Below are 24,696 nucleotides of genomic sequence, written 5' to 3'. Positions count from 1 at the left end.
AAGTAAAAGGCCGGAAGTAATATTAAAGTTATACTTGGCGCTGGTCAGACCTCATCTATACTACGCTGTGCAGTTCTGGTCCCCACATTACAGGAAAGATATAGGTCTATTAGAATCAGTACAGAAGAAAATTACTAAAAGGATACAGGGGATGAGTGTATTCATTACGAGGCGAGATTGACGCTGTTAAATTTACATTCTTTAGAGAGAGACGTAGGTTAAGAGGGGACTTGATAGAAGTCTTTTAAGTGGTATAAGGGTTATAACAAGAGGGACGTAAGCAAAATTCTTAGGATCAGCAACCAGGATAGAACATGAAATAACGGATTCAAGCTTGAAAAATTTAGGTTTAGGAAGGAGATAGGAAAAATTTGGTTCTCAAGTAGAGTGGTAGATGAGTGGAACGGACTCAGAAATCATGTTGTTAGTGCTAGGACATTAGAGACCTTTAATAGAAAAATTTGACAGGTTTATGGATGGGGATAATAGATGGAAATAGGTAGGTATATTTCATACAGGGACTGCCACGTGTAAGCCTGGTCGCTTCTTGCGGCTTCCCTTATTTCTTATGTTCTTATGTTCTTTCCTCTTTATCTCTTCTTATTTTCTTATTTCTACCTTTTCATCCTCTATACTATCAACATTTTCACATTAAAATTACGAAGTTGTTGTTGTTGTTGTTGTGTGTGTGTGTGTGTGTGTGTGTGTGTGTGTGTGTGTGTGTGTGTGTGTGTGTGTGTGTGTGTGTGTGTGTGTGTGTGTGATTTAGATTCAGATTCAGATTCAATTTGTTTTGCCCATACTTTGTAAACAAAGTATGGAGCCCAGCTCCTCATATAATTTCTATCATAACTAAAATTAAACAATAACTTGATCATACAAAAAATAAGTCATAAATCATAACTATAATTAAACAATAACATAATAATAATAACTCCAAATAATTTCAATCATAACTAAAATTAAACAATAACACAATAATAATAACTCCAAATAATTTCAATCATAATATAATTAAACAACAGCATAATAATAATAATAATAATAATAATAATAATAATAATAACTCCAAATAATTTTAATCATAACTATAATTAAACAATAACATAATAATAATAACTCCAAATAATTTCAATCATAACTAAAATTAAACAATAACATAATAATAATAATAACGCCTGAAGTAATACTCTTAATTAAATGCATTACCTGAACATTTGATAGATAGCTTTTAAGAAATAAGCTATGTTGGTCAAAAATTCTGAATCTTTACTTTGCATCAGTTCAGCAAACTTATTCATTGTTGGGTTATTTCTATAATAGTTTAGGACATATCTATACCGTAGTTCAACAATATTTTCGTTAGAACATAACAACATAATATGAAATTCATCTCCTACAACATTACTTCTACATTTCGTACATAATCTTTCTTCTCTACTTACATTTTCATATCTTCCTACCACAACTGGTAATCTATTGTTATTTGATCTTATTTTAGTTAAGAACATTCTGATGTGTTTTTTTTTTTTTTTTCAATAAATAATCTTCCAAAATATACAATTCTTTATACATATTATAAGTTTTGCAAATTCCCTTTGTTGAAATATTACTGTACCATGTTGAAATCCACTGATCCTTCAGTTTCTTTTCCACGGCTTTTTTTTTTTTACCATTCAGGATTATTAATATGTTAATCTAACCGTATGCCTGACAAGCCACAGCTATTCAGAATATTTCTTATATGACAGAGCCAAGTAGATGAGTACGTGTTTGTTGAGTCTAGATATAATAAACTTCTATACATTATCATGCTTAATTTTGTAGTTTTACCTGTTATCAGCCTTGACCAGTATCCTATCATTCTAGTGTTAATAATAACATCAATGGGATATTCTCCTAACTCATCGTATACAATACAATGTCTGTACTTGTATTCTTATGGACATATAATATATATTTAAAAAATCTCATCTGCAATTGTTTCAACTCTCTATCAACACTATAACCCCATATTTCAAAACCGCATGTCATAACTGGCATCATAATCGTATTAAATAATTCAAGTTGTAGATCAAGCGGTAGGTCATATTTACGGCATTTCCCAATAAGTGAATACATCGCTCTAGTAGCCCTTTTTTTAAGTTCTAATTGGGCAATTCTAAATCTCACATTATAACTAAATAAAACTCCTAGGTACTAATATTCACTTATTGTTTAGATATTCTCTTCTCTAAACACGAAGACATAGGTGCCATAATTCATTCTCCCTCTACTAAACACTACAACCTTTGTTTTGCAGTTATTCACCTCTAACTTCCATTGCTCATAATATAATTCCATTGCTTTGAGAATATTTTTAATTTCATCTTCACCATTAGCTAAAATAACTGTGTCGTCAGCATACATCATAACCAATAAATTTAAATGTAAATCAAGAAAATCATAATAAATTAACAGATAATTACAGTTGTTTTACATCAGGGAATCTTCTATATCATTAACAAATAGAGCAAACAACAAGGGAGAGATATTTTCTCCCTGTCTTACTCCTTTAGTACAAATGAAAGTGTCAGATGTTTTTTGGTTAAATTTTACACATGACTTTATATCCATGTACATATTTCTAATAACATTAAGTACTTTACTACCTATATTTTCCTTCACCATCTTGTACCAAAGTCCATCCCTCCATATTGTGTCAAAAGCTTTCCTGTAGTCAATAAAGAGAACAGTTTATTTTTTTTTCTCTTCCATAAGAACAAGTCAATGATACACTTAAGTAAAAATATATGATCGAGGGTACTGTAACCTTGCCGAAACCCAGCTTGTGTTTCTTTTACAATACTAAATATATTTGAATAGTGTGTTAGTCTGTCATTAACTACTGATGTGAAAAGCTTTCTTAAACAACTTAGTAAAGTCACCTTTTTTTTTATTTTTTTATATACAAATAACCCCTATTAGCTATTCTTCTGATAAGTCTCCTGTATCTAGAATTCTATTGAAAATTTCAACATACAGATTAAGAAGGATATTTTTAGTACCTTTGATGTATTCATTAACGATGTATCATAACCAGGTGCTTTGTCATTCTTTAGTTTTCCAATAGCTTTCAGCACCTCATTTTCTGTTATAGGATCATTCAATACTTGCCTTGCTCCTAACTCATGTGCAACACTTTCTGGTTCCATTGGATGTTCATGAACTGCATTAATATCTTCTGACAAACTCTTGAAGTGATGATGAAAATGTTCTAGTGTTAGTGTAGTCTTACTATTAATAACATTTCTTTCCCTTCATATTTTCCAATATTTTTTGGATCTTTATTTTTGTTTTCTTTTAACTTAATCACCAAACTTTCCTTCTCTTTACTCTGCACTCTTTTCAAATCAGCCTTATATTTCTTACTTTTTTTCTATCATGACTACGATTTTTTTCACATTTATGTCTAGGCATATGGTAGGCTTTCGTTGTTTTTTTTTTCAGCATTATCATACCCAAATAGGCTTGCATTACAACTTTTTTTTTTTTTTTTTTTTTTTTTTGTGTGTGTGTGTGTGTGTGTGTGCGTAAACTGACAATAAACTTCACTAAATGGGAGGGTTTTTATAAGGTCAGAGATTATGTGAGTAGTTGTCAGGTCAGTTCATTTCTGCTCCTCCTCCTCCTCCTTCCTCCTTCACAATGAAAATATGGCTGTGACTCCTCCCGCACTATCCTGCCGCTCATTGTTAAAATCTAATAATTTTTAAGGCTTTTTATTTTTATGCGTTTTGTGAAGTTTTACAACTTAAAGCGATAAACTGGCAATGACAGTAACAATGTTTACAAACCTTGTGACAAATATGATACAGATGGTAGTTGTAGTGGAAGGGGTGCTGGAAGTAAGGAGGGAAACTGAGTAAATATTTCACACCCTGCGAGTCATCAGCCTACTGCTTCCGACACCCTCAACTCTCTCTCTCTCTCTCTCTCTCTCTCTCTCTCTCTCTCTCTCTCTCTCTCTCTCTCTCTCTCTCTCTCTCTCTCGCTCTCTCTGTGTGTGTGTGTGTGTGTGTGTGTGTGTGTTCCCATCAGCCTCCTCCTAGTTGAAAGTTGTTAAACTTCACAAAACAAGATTCAAATAACGGTATCATTTCAGCAGGGAAGTGTGGGAAGAGAATCACAGCCATATGGAGAATAATAATGGCAATAACAATAATGATAGTAATAATAGTAATAATAATAATAATAATAATAATAATAATAATAATAATAATAATAATAATGATAATAATAATAATAATAATAATAATAATAATAATAATAATAATAATAATAATAATAATAATGATAATAATAATATGAAAAAGAAGAACGACACACACACACACACACACACACACACACACACACACAGAGAGAGAGAGAGAGAGAGAGAGAGAGAGAGAGAGAGAGAGAGAGAGAGAGAGAGAGAGAGAGAGAGAGAGAGAGAGAGAGAGAGAGATATTAGGGAGGGAGAAGGACCACGGACGGAAGGTGTGAATCGTTTTACTTGATCGTCCTTTAAGTCAACCTACGCCCTTCTTATGAAAGCTTTTACTCGATGATAAAGATTAGGAGTGAAAGGTTGAGAGGAAAAAAGACATGCCCTGGGTTGATCATTTTTGTGTGTGACTTTTACAATATTAAAAAATACAATAAAAAAAAATAAGAACAAAAATAATAAACCATAAGGGGCACAGAAATAAAAAGTAAAGGCAAAATAAGGCCTACATATGTGTGACGGTCGGTCACATTATTAATAAGAAAAAAAAAAATAAATAAAAAAAAAAATAAATAATAATAATAATAACAAACAAAGACATAGTCTTTGCTGTTTGTTTATTTATTTATTTTCACTTTGTGTTAACAATGTGATACAACGCGATACATGTCTTTTTTTTCTTTATTAATGTGGCCCTTATGGGTTATTACTTTTGATATTTTTTTTAAATTATATCTTTTAATGTTGTACTAAATATAGTGCAATTATATATTTTAACCTGAAGATGCCTTCTGTGAAGGTGAAACATTGCAAGAAAAGTGAAAAAAGAACTCAGGATATTTTCCCTGTTTACCTCTATTTTATATACTCGTATATGTATATATATATATATATATATATATATATATATATATATATATATATATATATATATATATATATATATATATATATATATATATATATATATATATATATATATATATATATATATATATATATATATATATATATATATATATATATATATATATATATATATATATATATATATATTAGAGGAAGCTTATCAGTTAGTATTGTATATGAGTTTACGGCAGCAACGCTCCTGCTGGTTAAGTAGGTGAAACACCAGTCACAGGGTTTTGACAGAGTGTTCTGTCAGTTGTACTTGTGGTGACAGGGTGACCCCTTGCTAGTCCCTGTCTTTTGTCTTGTACTTGGGCTAGTGTCGTTCGTGACGTTAGATGTTTCTGGGATTCAGAGTTCAATTGAGAGCTTTGTACACAGATTACATAGAGATTCTCTGTTGTGCCTACCCACTGGGGTGCTTTACCTTTTCCGGGTGGTATTGGGATGTGATGTTCTTTGAGTGTGTGTGTGGTTTTGTCTCGAGAGGGTGGTAGCTCACAGAACATTACAAAGCTCAGCTATTCGTCGGTTGTCGTAACTTTGCCCCCTAGAACGTGGTTGTACGATTGTTTTCCAGCAAGTGAAGGGTGTTCTGTGTCTGATAGGCGTTTGGTATTCCTTTCTCTGTATTCAGATAAAATCGGAGTGGCGATTTCATATGTTTAATCACTATGGGAGACCAGAACGACCCTGTATAGATGACTGTGAGCCCTCCATTGAGCTACGTAAGAGATAGCATAGGGAAGCTGAACCGAATGAATTAGTGGCACACACACACACACACACACACACACACACACACACACACACACACACGTATATATATATATATATATATATATATATATATATATATATATATATATATATATATATATATATATATATATATATATATATATATATATATATATATATATATATATATATATATATATATATATATATATATATATATATATATATATATATATATATATATATATATATATATATATATATATATATATATATATATATATATATATATATATATATATATATATATATATATATATATATATATATATATATATATATATATATATATATATATATATATATATATATATATATATATATATATATATATATATATATATATATATATATATATATATATATATATATATACATATATATATGATGTTCCATAAGTTTCCATACATAGGAAAAATTCCAAGAAATTATAGAATTACAGAAAAAAAAGAAACATTTTTATTTATATAATATGCTCTACATAAATGTCTTTGCGTTGAAAACACATTTCAATGCGTGTCCTCCACCGTTAAAGAACACGTTGAAACACATCTGGATTTATGCTTGTAATGGCGTTCGTGATACAATATGTATGGAAAATTATGGGACACCCTGTGTGTATGTGTGTATATATATATATATATATATATATATATATATATATATATATATATATATATATATATATATATATATATATATATATATATATATATATATATATATATATATATATATATATATATATATATATATATATATATATATATATATATATATATATATATATATATATATATATATATATATATATATAAACTGGTTGATATGTTCAACAATATCCTTTATCAATTTTTTTTTTTATTTCATAACAGTATCATATTCAGTTCAACAGATTATAATATTTTAAAAAGATTGTTTTTCTTTAAGAGGTAGTAGACACCTGTCGAAACGATAATCTCTCCCAAGGAGAGATCAGGGTAGTGCTGCGAGCTTGTCAATGATCCAGATGCAACTTTATTGAACGTTTCCCTCTGCGTCTCGCAACACAAGAGAGTAGTCCCAGCCTGCTTTCTCTTCCTTCATATACACCTAGTTACTTGAAAACCCTTCACCAAAACTTCGAAATTCAACGGTGAATCGTACACCAGTCTCGGAGTCCTCGTCTGAAGAGTGGACCACAAAAATTAATGTCCTCAGGTTGGACTGTTATTACGATATCGACTCTAATTGTCTTGAAATCCCAATCAACTTTTTTCTTTGTTAAATTATGCAACATTCGCTGCCTTAGATCTAATTTTCAATCTGTAGAATACCATCTCTTCTCCACATAACCTCATCATTTCCTCACTGAAACACAGGTGTCTGAGGCAACCAACAGTAATGCTTCTCTCTTCTATCCTATTTTCTTTATATATATATATATATATATATATATATATATATATATATATATATATATATATATATATATATATATATATATATATATATATATATATATATATATATATATATATATATATATATATATATATATATATATATATATATATATATATATATATATATATATATATATATATATATATATATATATATATATATGTACGAAAAAAGAGTGACCGCTCTAATCCGTCGTCTACTGTCATCTTGCTTTAATTCCCTGCGTCTCTAAAGTTCTTTAATCTATCCTTGTCTGGAAGATTCTTAAACATTTATCACTTCACAACCTTATATCTGATTGTCAGTATGGATTTTGTCATGACCGCTCTATTGGAGATGTAGCTTTCCTTTCTGAATCTTGGCGATCACCTTTTAGAGACCTTAGTGAAAGTTTTGCTGTCGCCTTAGACATATCAAAAAGATTTGATAGAGTCTGGCACAAAACTTTGATTTCTACAGTACCCTCCTACAGCTTTTATCCTTTTCCCTATAATTTCATCTCAAGTTTCATTTCTGACCGTTCTATTGCTGCTGTGGTAGGCGATCACTTTTCTTCTAAATCTATTAGGAGTAGTGCTTTTCAGGGTTTTTTCCTATCACCTATCCTTTTCGTGTTATTCATCGATGATCTAAGCCAAACTTCTTGTCTTATCCACTCCTACGGTGAAGATTCCACACTGCACTTTTCCACTTATTTTCTACGTTTAATCCTTCAGAAATTAAATGGTTCAAGCAGGGAAGTTACATAACGCCTGACTTAAGGTCTTTTTAAAATCTTATTTAGAGCCCCAAACACTCTTCTATCTATGAACTTGAAACAACCTTCCAGAAAGCTATCCCCTCTTCTTTAATTACACTTATCTGCCCCCTTCATCTAAGCTGAACATCATCGATCTGTCCTTTCCTAATAATCTAAACTAGAAACTTCACATCACATCTCTAACTAAAACATTTTCTATGAAGTTAGACGTTCTGAGTCGTCTCCGCCAGTTTTCTTAACCCACCCTCTTCCCCAGCTGCTAACTCTGTATAAGGGTTTTATCCGTCCATGAATAGAGTAAGCTTTCACTCATAGCACTCTTGCCCTCGTTTGGGAACATGAAAACATGCGAAATTTATCATGTGTTTATCACGCTTGTGTGTGTGTGTGTGTGTGTGTGTGTGTGTGTGTGTGTGTGTGTGTGTGTGTGTGTGTGTGATTTTTGATCTTTGTAATTATCAATTATGAACTGTACGTATTTTTCGACGTTATTTAGCTTATCAAATATAAATTGCATTCTTGGCACAGGTTTTGCTGACGTGTCATGGCACGACAAGGAAGTCGTGACACCCAACCTGCAGAAGCTGCTGGACGGCGGTGTTAAACTTAACTACAACTACGTACAACCACTCTGTACACCTACACGCTCTGCCCTTATGACTGGCTACTATCCTTACCACCTTGGAAGACAGGTGAGGCTCACTACTTGATCTTGTATAATGTTTGTGTATGTGTGTGTGTGTGTGTGTGTGTGTGTGTGTGTGTGTTATGTAGGAGGGACACTGGCCAAGGGCAACAAAAACAAAAAAAAACACCGAGATGCCGTTTCCCGAAGAGTGTCCGAAGTGGTAGTCAAAAATTGAAGGATAAGCATCTTGAAACCTCCCTCTTGAAGGAATTCAAGTCATAGTGAGGTGGAAATACAGAAACAGGCAGGGGGTTCCAGAGTTAACCAGAGAAAGGGATGAATGACTGAGAATACTGGTTAATTCTTGCATCAGAGTGGTTGACAGAGTAAGAGTGAGAGAAAGACAGTCTCGTGCAGCGAGGCCGCGGGAGGAGGGGAGGCATATAGTTAGCAAGATCACAAGAGCAGTTAGCATGAAAATAGCTGTAGAAGATAACTAGAGGTGCAACATTGCGGCGATGAAAAAGAGGCTGAAAGAGAGAAAGAGAAAAGAAAAGAAAAGAAAAGAAAAGAAAGAGGCTGACTGTCAGTTAGAGAAGAGAAGTTGATAAGACGAAAAGCTATTGATTCCACGTCTAAAAGAGCGGTATGAGTAGAACCCCAGACATGTAAAGCATACTCCATATATGGACGGATAAGGCCCTTGTACAGAGTTAGCAGCTGGAGGTGGGGGTGAGAAAAACTGGCGGAGACGTCTTAGAACACCTAACTTCGAAGGAGCTGTTCTAGCTAGAGATGAGATGTGAAGTTTCCAGTTCAGATTAAAAGAAAAGGACAGACTGAGGATGTTCAGTGTAGAAAAGGAGGACAGATGCGTGTCATTGAAGAAGAGGGGATAGCTAGTTGTCTGGAAGATTGTGTTGAGTTGGAGGAATTGAGTTTTTGAGGCATTGAACAATACCACGTTTGCTCTGCCCCAATCACAAATTTTAGAGAGATCAGAAGTCAGGCGTTCTGTGACTTCCCTGAGTGAAATTATTATTTTTTGAAGGGTTGGGCGTCTATGAAATGTCTATGAAAAGTGCAGGGTGGTATCATCAGCGAAGGAGTGGATAGGACATTAGAAGATCATTGATGAATAATAGGAAAAGAGTCGGTGATAGGGCAGAACCGTGAGGAACACCACTGTTGATAGATTTAGAAGAACAATGACCGCCTACCACAGGAGAATAAAACGGTCAGAAAGGAAATTTGGGATGGAGTTAGAGAGAGAAGGATAGAAACCATAGAAGGGTAGTTTGGAAATCAAAAGTTTTTGATATGTCTAAGGCAACAGCAAAAGTTTCACCAAAAATCTCTAAAAGAGGATGACCAAGACTTAGTAAGGAAATTGAGAAGATCACCACCTTGACGGAACCAATACTGGCGATCAGATAGAAGGTTGTTAAGTGATAGATGTTTAAGAATCTTCCTGTTGAGGATAGATTAAAAACCGTTAGATGGGCAGGAAATTAAAGTAATAGGACGGTAGTTTGAGGGATTAGAACGGTCATCCCATTTAGGAACAGGCTGAATGTAGGTAAACTTCCAGCAAGAAGGAAAGGTAGATGTTAACATACAGAGCTAAAAGAGTTTGACTAGACAAAGCACGTAGGCCACTGTTTCGGAGAAAAATAGGGGGTACCCCATCAGGTCCATAAGCCTTCCGAGGATTTAGGCCAGCGAGGGCGTGGAAAACATCATTGCTAAGAATTTTAAAAGGTAGCATGAAGTAGTCAGAGGGTGGAGAAGAGAGAGGAACAAGCTACGAATCATCCTAAATAGAATTTTTACCAAAGGTTTGAATGAAGAGTGTTAACAGTGGTGCCATCTGATTGAAATAAAGGAAGGAAAGAAGAAGAAGCAAAGATACTGGAGATGTTTTTGCCTAGATGCTAGAAGTCACGAGGGGAGTTAGATCTTGAAAAATTTTGACACTCTCTATTAATGAATGAGTTTTTGGCTAATTGGAGAACAGACTTGGCATGGTTCCGTGGAGAATTATAAAGCGCATAAGATTATGGTGATGAAAGGCTCAAGTACCTTTTTTTGTGAGCCACTTTTCTATCATGTATAGCACGAGAAAAGGCTGTGTGAAATCAAGGTTTGGGAGGTTTGGGTGGAGAAAAAGAGTGAGGAATGTATGCCTCCATGCCAGACACTATCATATCTGTTAAGCGCTCGGCACACATAAACGGGTGTGTGACACGGAAACAGTGGTCATTCCAAGGAAAATTAGCAAAATACCTCCTCAGACAACCCCCAACTAGCAGAGACAAAACGCCAGAAGCACCTAAGCTTAAGGGGATCCTGAGGATGGACTGGAGCGATACAAGACAAGATACAGATATGAGATTGTGATCGGAGGAGCCCGACGGAGAAGAGAGGATAACATCATAAGCAGAGGGATTAGAAGTTAGGAAAAGATCAAGAATATTGGGCGTACTCGTATATCCATGACGGTCAGTAATATGAGTAGGGTGTTGCACCAATTGCTCTAGGTCATGGAGGATAGCAAAGTTAAAGGCTAGTTCACCAGGATAGTCAGTGAAGAGAGAGGAAAGCCAAAGCTGGTGGTGAACATTGAAGTCTCCAAGAATGGAGATCTCTGCAAAAGGGAAGAGAGTCAGAATGTGCTCCACTTTGGAAGTTAGGTAGTCAGAGAATTTTATTTATTTTTTTTACATTCAGAGGAGTTAGTGAGAGGTATACAACACAGATAAATTTAGTTATAGTCAGATAGTGGAAAATTCAGAAGATGCAATAGCGTGAGCACGAGAGCAGGTTATGTCATTGCGCACATAAACGCAACATCCAGCTTTGGATTGAAAATGAGGATAGAGAAAATAGGATGGAAGAGAAAAGAGGCTACTGTCAGTTGCCTCAGACACCTGTGTTTCAGTGAGGAAAAGAAGATGAGGTTTAGTAGAGAAGAGGTGGTGTTCTACAGAATGAAAATTAGATGTAAGACCGTGAATGTTGCAGAAGTTAATGAAGAAAAAGTTGAGGGTGTGTCAAGACACTTAGAATCGATACCAGAAGAGCAGTCCGACCTGGGGACATTTGTGGTCCCCTCCTGAGATGAGGACTCCGAGGTTGGTGTAGGAGTCGCTATGACTATTTAGAATTATGAGTGAAGGGTGTGTGTGTAATTAGGTGCTTGCAGTTTTGTGAGGAGGAAGAGAGTTGTCTTTATAGAGCAGGCGGTGACTGCCCCCTTGTGTTATGAGAGACTAAGGGAAACTTTCAGCAAGGTCACAGCTGGGTTTAATGATAAGTTCACAGCACTCCTTGATCTAGTGCTTTAGACCTCACTGGGAGTAATTGTCGTTTCGGCAGGTGCCTATTGCCTCCTCTTACTGTGTGTGTGTGTGTGTGTGTGTGTGTGTGTGTGTGTGTCATAATCAATATCTAAATCTAACCAGTTTCGAAAGTGACTGAACGTTTCAGGCAAGGTGAAAATAGTTTTGGTTCACCAAGTCATTTTACAAATCAGCAACCAGCTGATTCTGTTTTCTGGAACCTAGTTGATAATAAAAAGAAAAAAAAAAAAGAAATTATGACAGTGAAGAAAATAAATAAAATTTTTAGTTTAAAATAAATCAACAAAAGGTTTTTAAAAAGTGGCCAACAAGTATTACATTTGCTTTACCGTTGTGTCAATCAAGTGACATAGGCAATCATGGGACGCCATTGTTATCTATCATCAATGAATCTTATCACGTTCTCCGTTTTTCATCTTTCACCAAGCAAGTCCAGTATCGACTCCACGAATTCTTTTTTATTTTTTCTTCCATTCACTATTTTCCTCTCAATTATTCCCAGTAGACAGATTCACTCAAGCTTATCTGATTTTAAGATATGGTGAAGAAACTTGAGTTTTCTCTTAATATTGTGAATTAGGTTCCTTTCTAGTCCTGTTCTTCACATTGGGTGGCCTTTATGGAAGAGCTTTTTGTTGGTCTTCTGGTTCCAGATACTTCTCTGATTATTGAAATATTTGTTTAGAATTTATCTTTGTAGTTGCTCTACCTCCTCACATCTTTACGTGAACCAGTCTTCTTTCTTCTTTTTAAATTTTCTTTATATATATATATATATATATATATATATATATATATATATATATATATATATATATATATATATATATATATATATATATATATATATATATATATATATATATATATATATATATATATATATATATATATATATATATATATATATATATATATATATATATATATATATATATATATATATATATATATATATATATATATATTTCATCTCTTTGTATCTTCCGGATCCCCTTTCAGGTCTCCCTTCCTCCATCATTTCCAGGATCTACTCAGTTATCCATCTCTCTCTTGCTGTCTTTCTTTCTTCAGGGTACGAACATAATTTTTATTTATTTACTTTTTTTTTCTATAGGTAAAAACAATGGGGGTACCTGCTATTACACTTGTGACCTTCCTAACATTTATATGAATTTGTTCGATATTGTTACTTACTAAGAATACAATATTTAAACTTAGCATAATTCTGACCACCAACTGAAATAGGACCGCAGTCATCTGTAGATGCCTGCAGTCCTATTTCCGTGACAGTACGCCAAGCTGGGTACAAATATACAAACTGATACATATCGTTTCCATTGCTAGGTATGATAACACCTATAAAATTTCGGGGATCACCTTTACCTCAATGGCAACTGTAAAATTACTTACGGGATTACCAGAAACTTACCTAAAACGACGTGGTTTCGCCATGCGTTCAGTCTGTGCTGATTCACCTGCAGTTGCTCTTGACTACTGAAGTTTTTTTATTTTTTTATCACATAAAATTTCCCTCGAGGATTCTGATGACCGGCGAATTCTCTGGATGACCAGGTCCTCCTGTGAAACACCTGAATGTAAAAAGTAAATATCTTATTCTCCGCCATATAAGACGCACTTTTTATATATGTATGTATTTATTTATTTTTTTTTAAAGAAATGAGGATTCGAAAAAATTACTTTAGTTCTTATACACTAATGGTTATGTGTCAGAAACCTAGGAGTTATTGTTATTGGCACGAGACTAATATCCTCAGAATTAAATGAATATGTTCATAAATTATGTGATAATGATTACAATAAAAAAATGTTAAATATAAACTTGACACAAAATCTCTTAGATTATTTGTATTAATGTAGATATAAGACGGCCATTGTACCGCTACACACAGCGAGCATGACAGAGGAAGGTGATTCGCCCTTGTTCTGATGCATGGTTAAACAAAAAGAAAAGCCAGTTTTTTTTTTTCCCACACCTAAGACATGGAGTCACATTTTTGGAAATTTAAGAGCACATTGGAATAATATATTTTTCTAGATGTGGGGAGAGAAGTGAATGTAGATAGACAAGACAAAATGGAGCTTTGGGCATGTAAGTTGTAGCCAGTGCATTATCCCATGTAATAAACACCCTCAAATCACCACGATTGCGGAATGGGAGTTTATAAATTGTTATTATATCTATACTACTTGCTGACCTAAAATATCAATGCCATGGACAATAACAACATTGCAAAGGATTTTGAATAGGCGCTTTTTATGTAATCTCTTTCATGATGCTACTTGAAATATTGGGGGAAATATAACTTTTTTTTTATTGTGAATTTTTTCAATTGTATTCCTAATTATATCTTGCAAAATTATAGGCTTTATATGGCAGGAAATACGGTAAATATATAAAAAATATAACAGATAAAAATATTATTATTATTATTATTATTATTATTATTATTATTATTATTATTATTATTATAGTAGTAGTAGTAGTAGTAGCAGTAGTAGTGTCATGAACTTATCATGCTCATAGACAAATTAAGGTTATGGAACCACTGCTGTCACTTATCGCATTTTTTTTTTTTATTTATCTGTTATTTTAACATTTTTATTTGCATTACTACCTGGATGAGTAGTCCTCGGGCAAATCTGAATGCAAAACAATAAAAGAAATAAATGAACAAAAATAAATAAACAAATAAGTAAATGAATAAATAATAATAATAATAATAATAATAATATTAATAATAATAATAATAATAATAATAATAATAATAATAATAATAATAATAATAATAACAATAATAGTAATAATAATAATAATAATAATAATAATAATAATAATAATAATAATAATAATAATAATAATAATAAAAATAATAATAATAATAATAAAATGAATAAAATAAATAAATAAACAAATAAATAGATAATGATAATGATAATAAATAAATAAATATAATAATAATAATAATAATAATAATAATAATAATAGTAATAATAATAATAATAATAATAATAATAATAATAATAATAATAATAATAATAATAATGATAATAATAATAATGATAATAATAGTTAATAAAAAGTATTAGTCAATTAAATTGTAACAGTGTCACATAACTGATAATAATTTGAAGTGTAATTAGAAGTCTCTTACTGGTTAGCAATATACTTATGCAGACATGTATGTAGGTAATGGGTGTTGGTGGATAAGAGTGGAGCGGATATGATCACATCAACCTACGTCACACACACCCCATGGAACTTTCCATAGCCCATTTATTGCCATCGATAAATAATTGGTAGCACTTACATCATATTACCTAAGTATTCTTTATAGTTAATTTTTCTAATATATTTTGGCATGTATTATTTTTAGCTCTAAGTACAGTAGTTTTTCCTTTGCCTTATTTATGTAATTACAGAGCTATAAGAATGAATATATTCTTGTAATGTGAGTGCGGTCACCCCGCCAATTTTCCTGTTGTCAGCACCCATCGAAGTCGTTAAAGCGTCCCTCGAGCCGGCTCCGGCAGTCTCTTGCCAGGGTGTAAGGCTGTACCATGTAATGGACATCTGTTGTCCCGTACACGCCACACCCTTTTCCCAGAACTCTGTATATACATGCATATATATATATATATATATATATATATATATATATATATATATATATATATATATATATATATATATATATATATATATATATATATATATATATATATATATATATATATATATATATATATATATATATATATATATATATATATATATATATATATATATATATATATATATATATATATATATATATATATATATATATATATATATATATATATATATATATATTATACAGTCACCTTTGAAAACCACAGAAACTCAACATGAGTGACTTTACCTACAACAGAAAGGTAAGAAACTAATCAACAGTGTCCAGGGATAATTGATAATTTAACGCCACTGGAATATTTGACGGCAGCTTACATAAGAACATAAGAAATAAGGGAAGCTGCAAGAAGCGACCAGGCTTACACGTGGCAGTCCCTGTATGAAACACACCTACCTATTTCCATCTCCTATCCCCATCCATAAACTTGTCTAATCTTCTCTTAAAGCTCTCTAGTGTCCTAGCACTAACTACATGATTACTGAGTCCGTTCCACTCATCTACCACTCTATTTGAGAACCAATGAGCTTAATGAGATACGAATAATTAACTCAAGTGCCAAGTGCAATTTCAATAAACATTGGTTGAAAGTGAAGTGGTGAACGGACACAGAGACGGAGAAAACGGCAAACAGTGGCAGACTAGTGAGGGGAGCAGCGAGGAGCGAGCCAGTGTCGTGCCAAATCTCTCTCTCGGGTCCAAATTTCTCGCAGGTGATGCCACTGTGCATGCGCATCATATCGAAACATCACCCAGATATTTTATGTATATTTACGTATTATCAACTACTTTTTTTAGGTTTTATTTGCAAATTATTATTGTTTTATTATATGTGGATATTTCAGGATAGGAGTGGGGCAAGTAAACAAGAGTAGTGAGTGATAACAGAGCACCTAAATCTTCTCCCTTTGCATATGCCAAGTCCTACCACAATGTTTTCTATTGATCTGTTTTACGTGTATCAACATCGGAATGGAATTTTATTAACAAATTTCTGATGGTCCATTGCATGTGGAATATTTTAAACATAAAACATGGTGGTAAGACTTGACATATGCAAAAGAAGATTTTGGTGCTCTGTTATCATTCACTACTCTTGTTTACTTGTTGCATTTCTATCATAAAATAATCCACAGGCATTGAAGCATTAGTAATTTGTCAACAAAACTCCTTAACAATGTTGATGCCTAAAGTCATAACATGGTTATAGGACTTGATACTTGCACAGGGAACAGATTTTGGTGCTCTGTTAACACTCACTGTTTTTGTTTACTTGTTCCATTCCTAACCTAACATATCGCATTACAATGAAGCAATAGTGATTTGTCAATAAAATCTCAAAAGTAGTTGATAATATCTAAAAATTATATGAAATACCTGAGTGATGTTTTGATGTTATCGTCTCGATAAAGTGCGCATGCGCAATAGCGGTAGAGATTTGTGTCGTGCCAAATCTTTTCCGGATCCAAATTTCTCCCGGGTGACACCAATGCACATGTGCACTATTTCGAGGGAACAACATTAAAACCAGGAATTTTATATATTTTTTACGTATTATCCACTAGTTTTTGAGGTTTTATTGACAAATTATTATTCTTTCATTGTATGCGGTTATTTATAGTAGAAATGGAACAAGTAAACAGGAATAGTGAGTGATAACAGAGCACCAAAATCTTCTCCCTATGCACATGTCAAGTCCTACCATCATGTTTTATATTTATGTATTTTATGTATTATTAACATCGGTATGGGAATATATTGACAAATTACTAATGCCCCATTGCCAGTGTAATATTTTACATATGTAAAGGGAGATTTTGGTGCTCTGTTATCACTCACTACTTTTGTTTACTTGCTGCATTCCTGTCTTAAAATATTCTACAGGCAATGAAGCATTAGTAATTCGTTGATAAAACTCCATAACGATGTTAATAATGCCTAAGAAACATAACATGGTGGTAGGACTTAACGCTTGCACAGGGAGAAAGTTTTGGTGCTTTGTTATCACTCAGTACTCTTGTTTACTTCCTCCATTCCTATGCTAACATATCCAAATACAATGAAGCAATAGTAATTTGCCAATAAAATCTCAAAAAAATTTGTTGATAATATGTAAAATATATATGAAATACCTGGATAATGTTTTGATGCTCTCACCTCAATATGGTGCGCATACGCAGTGGCGTCACCCGGGCGAGATTTGGCACGAGACAGGCGTTGTTTATAGAACTTACGATGACAAACGAAAACACTCGCAACCATCCAGGAGCGACTCACTTAACGGTCTCGCCTTACTCACCCAACCTGCCACTCAGATTCACTTCTTGTTATAAAAAGAGGAGACTTAAAAGACTCAGGGCGAAACCCTGCTTTCCCGTCGGCCTTATTTTCGTCGTAGATTTTCGGTGAAGACATCATCGGGGCAGACATTCTCGGCGCAGACCAACACCCCCATCTGCAGGAATACTGCAGGATCCTATAAGGACACCATCATTCTAAGAGGAGCTTCCCATGACGAAAGGAATCTTCCCAAGAGAAGGATGATATATACTATTAACGTGCTAATTTCTCCGGTTGCAGTCGTGAGTACAAACAGTTAGTGGTACTAAACAAAAATATTAAATAAAACACTTGTAGTAACGCCAACACTGTTAGGATTCATGTACGAGTATAACTTAACTATTTCGCAATGAGAAGACGTTATGTATGTGGAAAGAAAAAAAATGTCTGCCCTCGTATACCATTTTCTTTTTTCAGTTGAATGGAGCAATCGCTCCCGTTTTCTCTCAAGTGTTTAGGGATAGTTAGGATAATTCCATTTACGTCCTTCACTTTCTTAGTTAAAATTTTCACACTTCTAAAACTAACAACCATTCTTCTCTTAAAGAAGAGGCGCTTTTGATGTAATTTAAATGTGTAATTAATACTGATTAAGGAAGGTTAATACAATATTTATGGCTAAAACTAAGAGGTTACCTGAAATTTATGAACTGGAGTGTCACTTCCAAGCGGAAGATAGTGATGCTAGTTCATCAGAAAAATTATCAACGAAACAAAAACCCACTACAGTAGTCAATACCTTCGTCTCACGAGGACGATAACGTGCTGATTGCAGGATCAGAGAATAAATACCCATCATTATCAGCAGTAACCTTGCTAACGCTAATGCTTCTGGTTCTGCTTCTAGTGGCTCTTCTAATGCCTCGCATACATCAGTATCAGAATCAATATCATGAATCAACATCAGAATTTCGAGGAGAAAGCCCGCAAAAACGGGCTAATGACTTCATTCGTTTGTGTGAGGATGTTATGAAAAGATGAAATACTATCACAGATGAGGACAAGACCTCCTTCGTTAGGTCCAGATTTGCTGGAGAAGCATCACACATAATGATTACCAGTGCTTTTTTGTTCACTTGAAACAGGGACCCGTTATGCTAATAAGAAAAAAAAAAACTCTGAATATCTTAGGAATAATTTCCTTACCAATAAGGCTATCTAAGAATACTCAGACTATTCAAACTGATCTCTATGTAGTGAGTAACTTTAAACTTCCTTCTGAAGGCTTATTAGAGCTAAAACCCATGAAGTCTCACCAGATAGCAATCTTTCCCAAAGAAAATAAAGTCATCTACTGCAGCAAACATCTGGATGGGATGAAACTTACTATGTCTTTGTTTTTTTATGCAACCCAGTAATGGTCCTTAATCACGGAAAGGACAGAGATCCAATGGAGAGCCTCATATGATTCTATCTGTCGAGTCTCCTAAGAGAGATAAGGATATAACGGAAGCATGGAAGCCAAAGAAATTCCCATTGGCAATTATGACATTCTTGCTCGTATGGCAAAACGGATTAAAATTCGTGTTCCAGAAGCTCCTATTGGCAGTGACATCTGTGTTGAAGGTATATGTAATGGCAGTAGAATATGGCAGTAGAATCAACTGTTTTCAGAGTTGGAGAGAGTCATGTCACTGATGCATTCGTAGTGAACACTACTGGAGGTCCTATAAGGATCAAACAAGGACTTTTCCTTGGGAAGTGCCTGGTATATGACAAGAAAAAGGTACCGGAACCCAGTATCCTGCCTGGAACCTGCGCCTCTTCGATGAGTCAGTCTTCTGTTGACAACGAGCTGGGACAGGCGCCAACCCTATGTACACTTGTCAATGTTGTGGACTACCCTGAACTGAGGCCAGCTCTCATGGACTTACTGGCGAAGTATCATAATGCTCTTGCACTGCCTGGAGAACCTTTGGGTGTGACCGATCGAGCAGAACACCACACTAGGTTAAAACCAAACGCTAATCCAATATATATATACCAGCTTATCGTCTTCTTTTATTGAGAGGGCGACTGTAGATGACATGATTCATGACATGGTTGACAAGGGTGTAATTCAAGAATCGTGTTTTCCTTGGAATTTGCCAATCTCTTTTGATTCCCAAGATAGATAAATCTTTTAGACCGGTAATCGATTTCCGGAGTGTTAATGACGTCATAATGGATGATAATTATCCACTACCTGTTCTGAACAACCCAATAATGTCGTTGGGTCGTGGAGACAAAATTTTCTCTAGTTTACTGGCGGGTTCCTTTCCCATCCATATCACGGGAAATAACGGCGTTCAGTATTCTTAGTGTCATTACAAATGGTTGCGCATGCCTTTCGGATTAAAATAATTGACAAGCCGGAAATCGATTACCGGTCTGAAAGATTTATCTGTCTTGGGAATCAAGAGAGATTGGCAAATACCAAGGAAAACACGATTCTTGAATTACACCCTTGTCAACCATGTCATGAATCATGTCATCTACAGTCGCCCTCTCACTAAGAGAAGACGATAAGCTGGTAGATATACTGGATTAGTGTTTGGTTTTAACCTAGTGTGGTCCGCTCGATCAGTCACACCCAAAAGTTCGCCAGGCAGTGCAAGAGCTAAGTTCCAGAGAATGATTAAAAGTATTTTCACCGGTTTACTTGGCAAAACCGTGAATCAAGAATCCCATTTTCAGAATTGAAAATTAGCCTTACAGAAGCTTGAGGAAGCAGGATTAAAAGCAAAGTTTTCCTAGTGTGACTTTCTGAAAGCCAAAATAAAGTTTCTTGGTCATGTAGTAGTTAGTGATGGAATCCACACAGTGGATGAAAAGATTATGGCTGTACAAAAGTTTCCTCAACTTAAATCTATAAGAAAAGTAAGGTCTGTCCTAGGCCTTGTGGAGTATTACCGTCCTTTCATCAAGAATTTTGCGGCAATTGCATCGTCACTCATCAAACTCCATAAAAGGGATGTTGGTTAACACTGGGAGGCCGTGCTTGAACAATGTTTCAATTAATTAAAATCATTACCAACAAATGCACCTGTACTTGCTTTCCCAGAGCATTCAGAACCGTTCAGTACTTGCATGGATGCTTCTTTTCTAGGGTTAGAAGCAGTACTGATGCAGACAGATGCCAGAGGCAAGAATTATGAAATAACATATGCAAACCAAATGCTTAATTCAGCAGTCAAGAAACACTTGCCGTAGTTTGGGCTTTAAAACACTTTAAGGATATTATCCTTGGATACCCAATTACAGTCTACACGGATCATGCACCCATAATTGAACTGTTCAAAGGGAAAAAAAATGACCCAACGAGTGGCATGATGGTACCGTACCATACAGGAATTTGCTCCAATATTCAAGTACTTATGGGGTCGTGCTAATGTAGTAGCCGACGCACTTTCACGAAATGTGCCTGTGAGGACTGTCAGTGACACAATTCCTGTAAACAACTTCACTCTGAGGGAATAAGGTAAAACACAGCGAGAGCATAACATATGGTCTAAGGTCATACATACTCAGGAGTCGGGCGAAGATAATTTTCCACGCCTACATATACATTCTCTCAATTCTTCATGTCACCAGAGAATGTTCTGTGTCGACATAATCCTCAAAAGGAAGGTTCTCTTACGCAGCACATCATTCCAGAGTTTAGTACCTGTAATACTTATCTTTGCACACGATATGCCAAGTGCAGGGCATCCAGGAAGAGAATGAACGCTACAAGCAGCGCGTAAAAGTTACTATTGGTCTACGGTGCGCATTGACAGAAAATTATGTCGCCAAGTGTGTATTATGTGCACAGCACAAGGGTGCGGTAAAAAATCCGGCCCCAATATTGGAATATCCACTGCCTGAGCGACCATGATCTTCAACTACCCAAAAGTCAAAATGCCTCGCAGTACCTTCTTGTCTGTAAAAACCTTTTTTTCAAGGTTCGTGGTTCTGACACCAAAGGAAAAGTCAGTTAAGTATGTAGCGCATGCGCTAGTAACAAAATTGTTTTGTCCATACTCAACGCCACGAGTGAGGTTAAGTGACAATGGAACCGAGTTTCGTAATTAAATCCTGCATTGTATAAGTACATACTACAACATGAATTACACCTATACGGTGGCTTACCATCCTTCTTCGAACAGATTGGTGGAAAGGGCAAACAGGAAAATCCTGGATGCTCTTCATCTAGTTATAAACAGTGTACGACTTGGAGGATTGATTACCACATTTTGGTGCCTGCATTTATAGTTCAATGTGTGGAAGTAATGGGAAATCCTCACACTATACATTGTATGGTGAGGATAAAAACCTTCCTTATGATTTGTTGGCAAGTCCACAAACTCCAGTCTACAACGTAGATGACCATGTTAAACATCATATGCATGTTTCTAAGGATATTCATGCTAAAGTCAGAGGTAGGCTATAAGTTTTTAGAAATGATGGCTCGGCAACACAAACGTGCGACACCTGTCACGATACAAGTTGGAGACACAGTTAAAGTTCGTCATCCAAACAGGGCCTCCAATTTTTCACAAAAATTTAGTGGTCCACGTTCGTTTGTTCGCCAGTTACATGGTAACAAACTTGAGGTGCATGACCCTCTTCTTAACACTGTTGAGATAGTACATAATGCTCCGATCAATTCATCATTCGAGAGTAGTACCTCTGATCAGGTTACAAACCATAATTCTACTAACACTACAAAAACGCACGCTCTCGCAGCTAATTACCTGAATTGCTTACAAATCGCATTTTTTTTATGGCTACCTACTTGAGCATCGTGCAAGTGCTACAAGCATCCGTAGCGTTGCATGTCAAACCGGGAGCTCTCACCGCACATCTTGGGGAAGTAACCTTAATAGAAGATGCTCTTCTAGTTCGCTATCCCTTTACTACTTTGTTCTCCGTACCTTCGGACCTCGATGGATAACTCCTTATGAGAACTGGAATCCTTACTTGCTGATGAAACGCATGGACAGACACAAGTTTTCTCTCAAACCATAATCGAAGCTTTAACAGCAAGGCTAGAATTTTTGCATGGCAAATTGAACCAATCTCAAGATGACTGCAACCTTCATCCCGTGCACGCTCGTGTGTGTGTGTGTGTGTGTGTGTGTGTGTGTGTGTGTGTGTGTGTGTGTGTGTGTGTGTGTGTGTGTGTGTGTGTGTGTGTGTGTGTGTGTGTGTGTGTGTGTGTGTGTGTGTGTGTGTGTGTGTGTGTGTGTGTGTGAGTGTGTGTGGTTTACTTTTACATTTCTTTCTTACTCAGAAAGGTGTGATTACCCCCACCACACCCACCGGGCTGACACTTTCCAGAACTCTTCTGCCAGAGAAACTTCGCGACCTTGGGTACAGAACTCATGCCATCGGCAAGTAAGTATTTTGGTATGGAAGTGTTCTCTTTCAGCGTATTGTGTTCTTTCTGCTGTTGACACCGCCATCTTTCTCTATATTCACCTTCGTCTTAGATTATGTGTTGTAGCTTATCTCAACCTCATGAAGGCCAGGAGTTCCGCTGTTGTTTGTTCTTCGTGAGTGTTTTATCTTCCGCGCCATTCTTATTTCTATATTTTCTCTTCTTTTCGTCCTTTTTATTTGATTATTTAAATGACGATAATGATGATAATAAAGATGAAGACTTCAGCACCAGAGGTAATGCTGACCACTAGATATTTCTTCTTGTCTATTATTATTATTATTATTATTATTATTATTATTATTATTATTATTATTATTATTATTATTATTATTTTTATTTTTATTGTTATTATGATTATTATGACGTATTATTATCATTATTATTATTATTATTATTATTATTGTGATTATTATTATTATTACGTATTAGTATTAGTAGTAGTAGTAGTAGTTTTGTTGTTGATGTTGTTTTTGCTGCTGTTGTTGCAGTGGTTGTAGAATCAATAGAAAAAAAATGACAAAGAAGGTCCACGAAAACAGTTAATCTCTGAAGGGATATTAGTAATAATAATAACAATAATAATAACAATAATAATAATAATAATAATAATAATAATAATAATAATAATAATAATAATAATAATAATAATGGTAATAATAATAATAATAATAATAATAATGATAATAATATAATAATGATAATAATAATAGTAATAATAATAATAATAATAATAATAATAATAATAATAATAATAATAATAATAATAATGATAAATCCGGGATTGCTCAAATAAATAATTTGAAACTTCCTTCTTATGAAAAGTTAAAGTAATAAGCAGGAGGAAACATAAAAGTAGGCAAGGAGTTCCAGCATTTACCAGTAAAAGGGATGAACGATTGAGAGGCACGCAGATAGCAAGATTAGAAGAAAAGTCTGTTTAAAAAATAGCGATAATAGACAACAAAAGATTTAATCCTACGGCGATGTTAGAAGATCAGTTAGAGCAAAGCGATGTATACCGGCATGCAAAACGGCCTCACGGAAGTGAGATAAGCTGCAACACATAACAACATCCCACATGTGGACCTCTCCAACATCGACG

General features: G+C 34.4%; 1 protein-coding gene across 2 annotated transcripts in view; it reads left to right on the top strand.

The window, feature by feature from the left end:
* LOC135089536 (arylsulfatase I-like) overlaps positions 1–24,696 on the top strand; it is a 155,615-nt gene that overhangs the window by 75,361 nt on the left and 55,558 nt on the right. For both annotated transcript variants that reach the window (XM_063985192.1, XM_063985191.1), the window contains 2 exons: positions 8,694–8,857; positions 23,445–23,548. In XM_063985192.1, the coding sequence (XP_063841262.1) occupies positions 8,694–8,857; positions 23,445–23,548 (268 nt within the window). The remainder of the gene's footprint in view (positions 1–8,693; positions 8,858–23,444; positions 23,549–24,696) is intronic.

Source organism: Scylla paramamosain, chromosome 33 (genome assembly GCF_035594125.1).
Source record: "Scylla paramamosain isolate STU-SP2022 chromosome 33, ASM3559412v1, whole genome shotgun sequence".
Taxonomy (NCBI): domain Eukaryota; kingdom Metazoa; phylum Arthropoda; class Malacostraca; order Decapoda; family Portunidae; genus Scylla; species Scylla paramamosain.
Note: the sequence above shows the minus strand (reverse complement) of the source record. Positions and strands in the feature narration are given on the sequence as shown.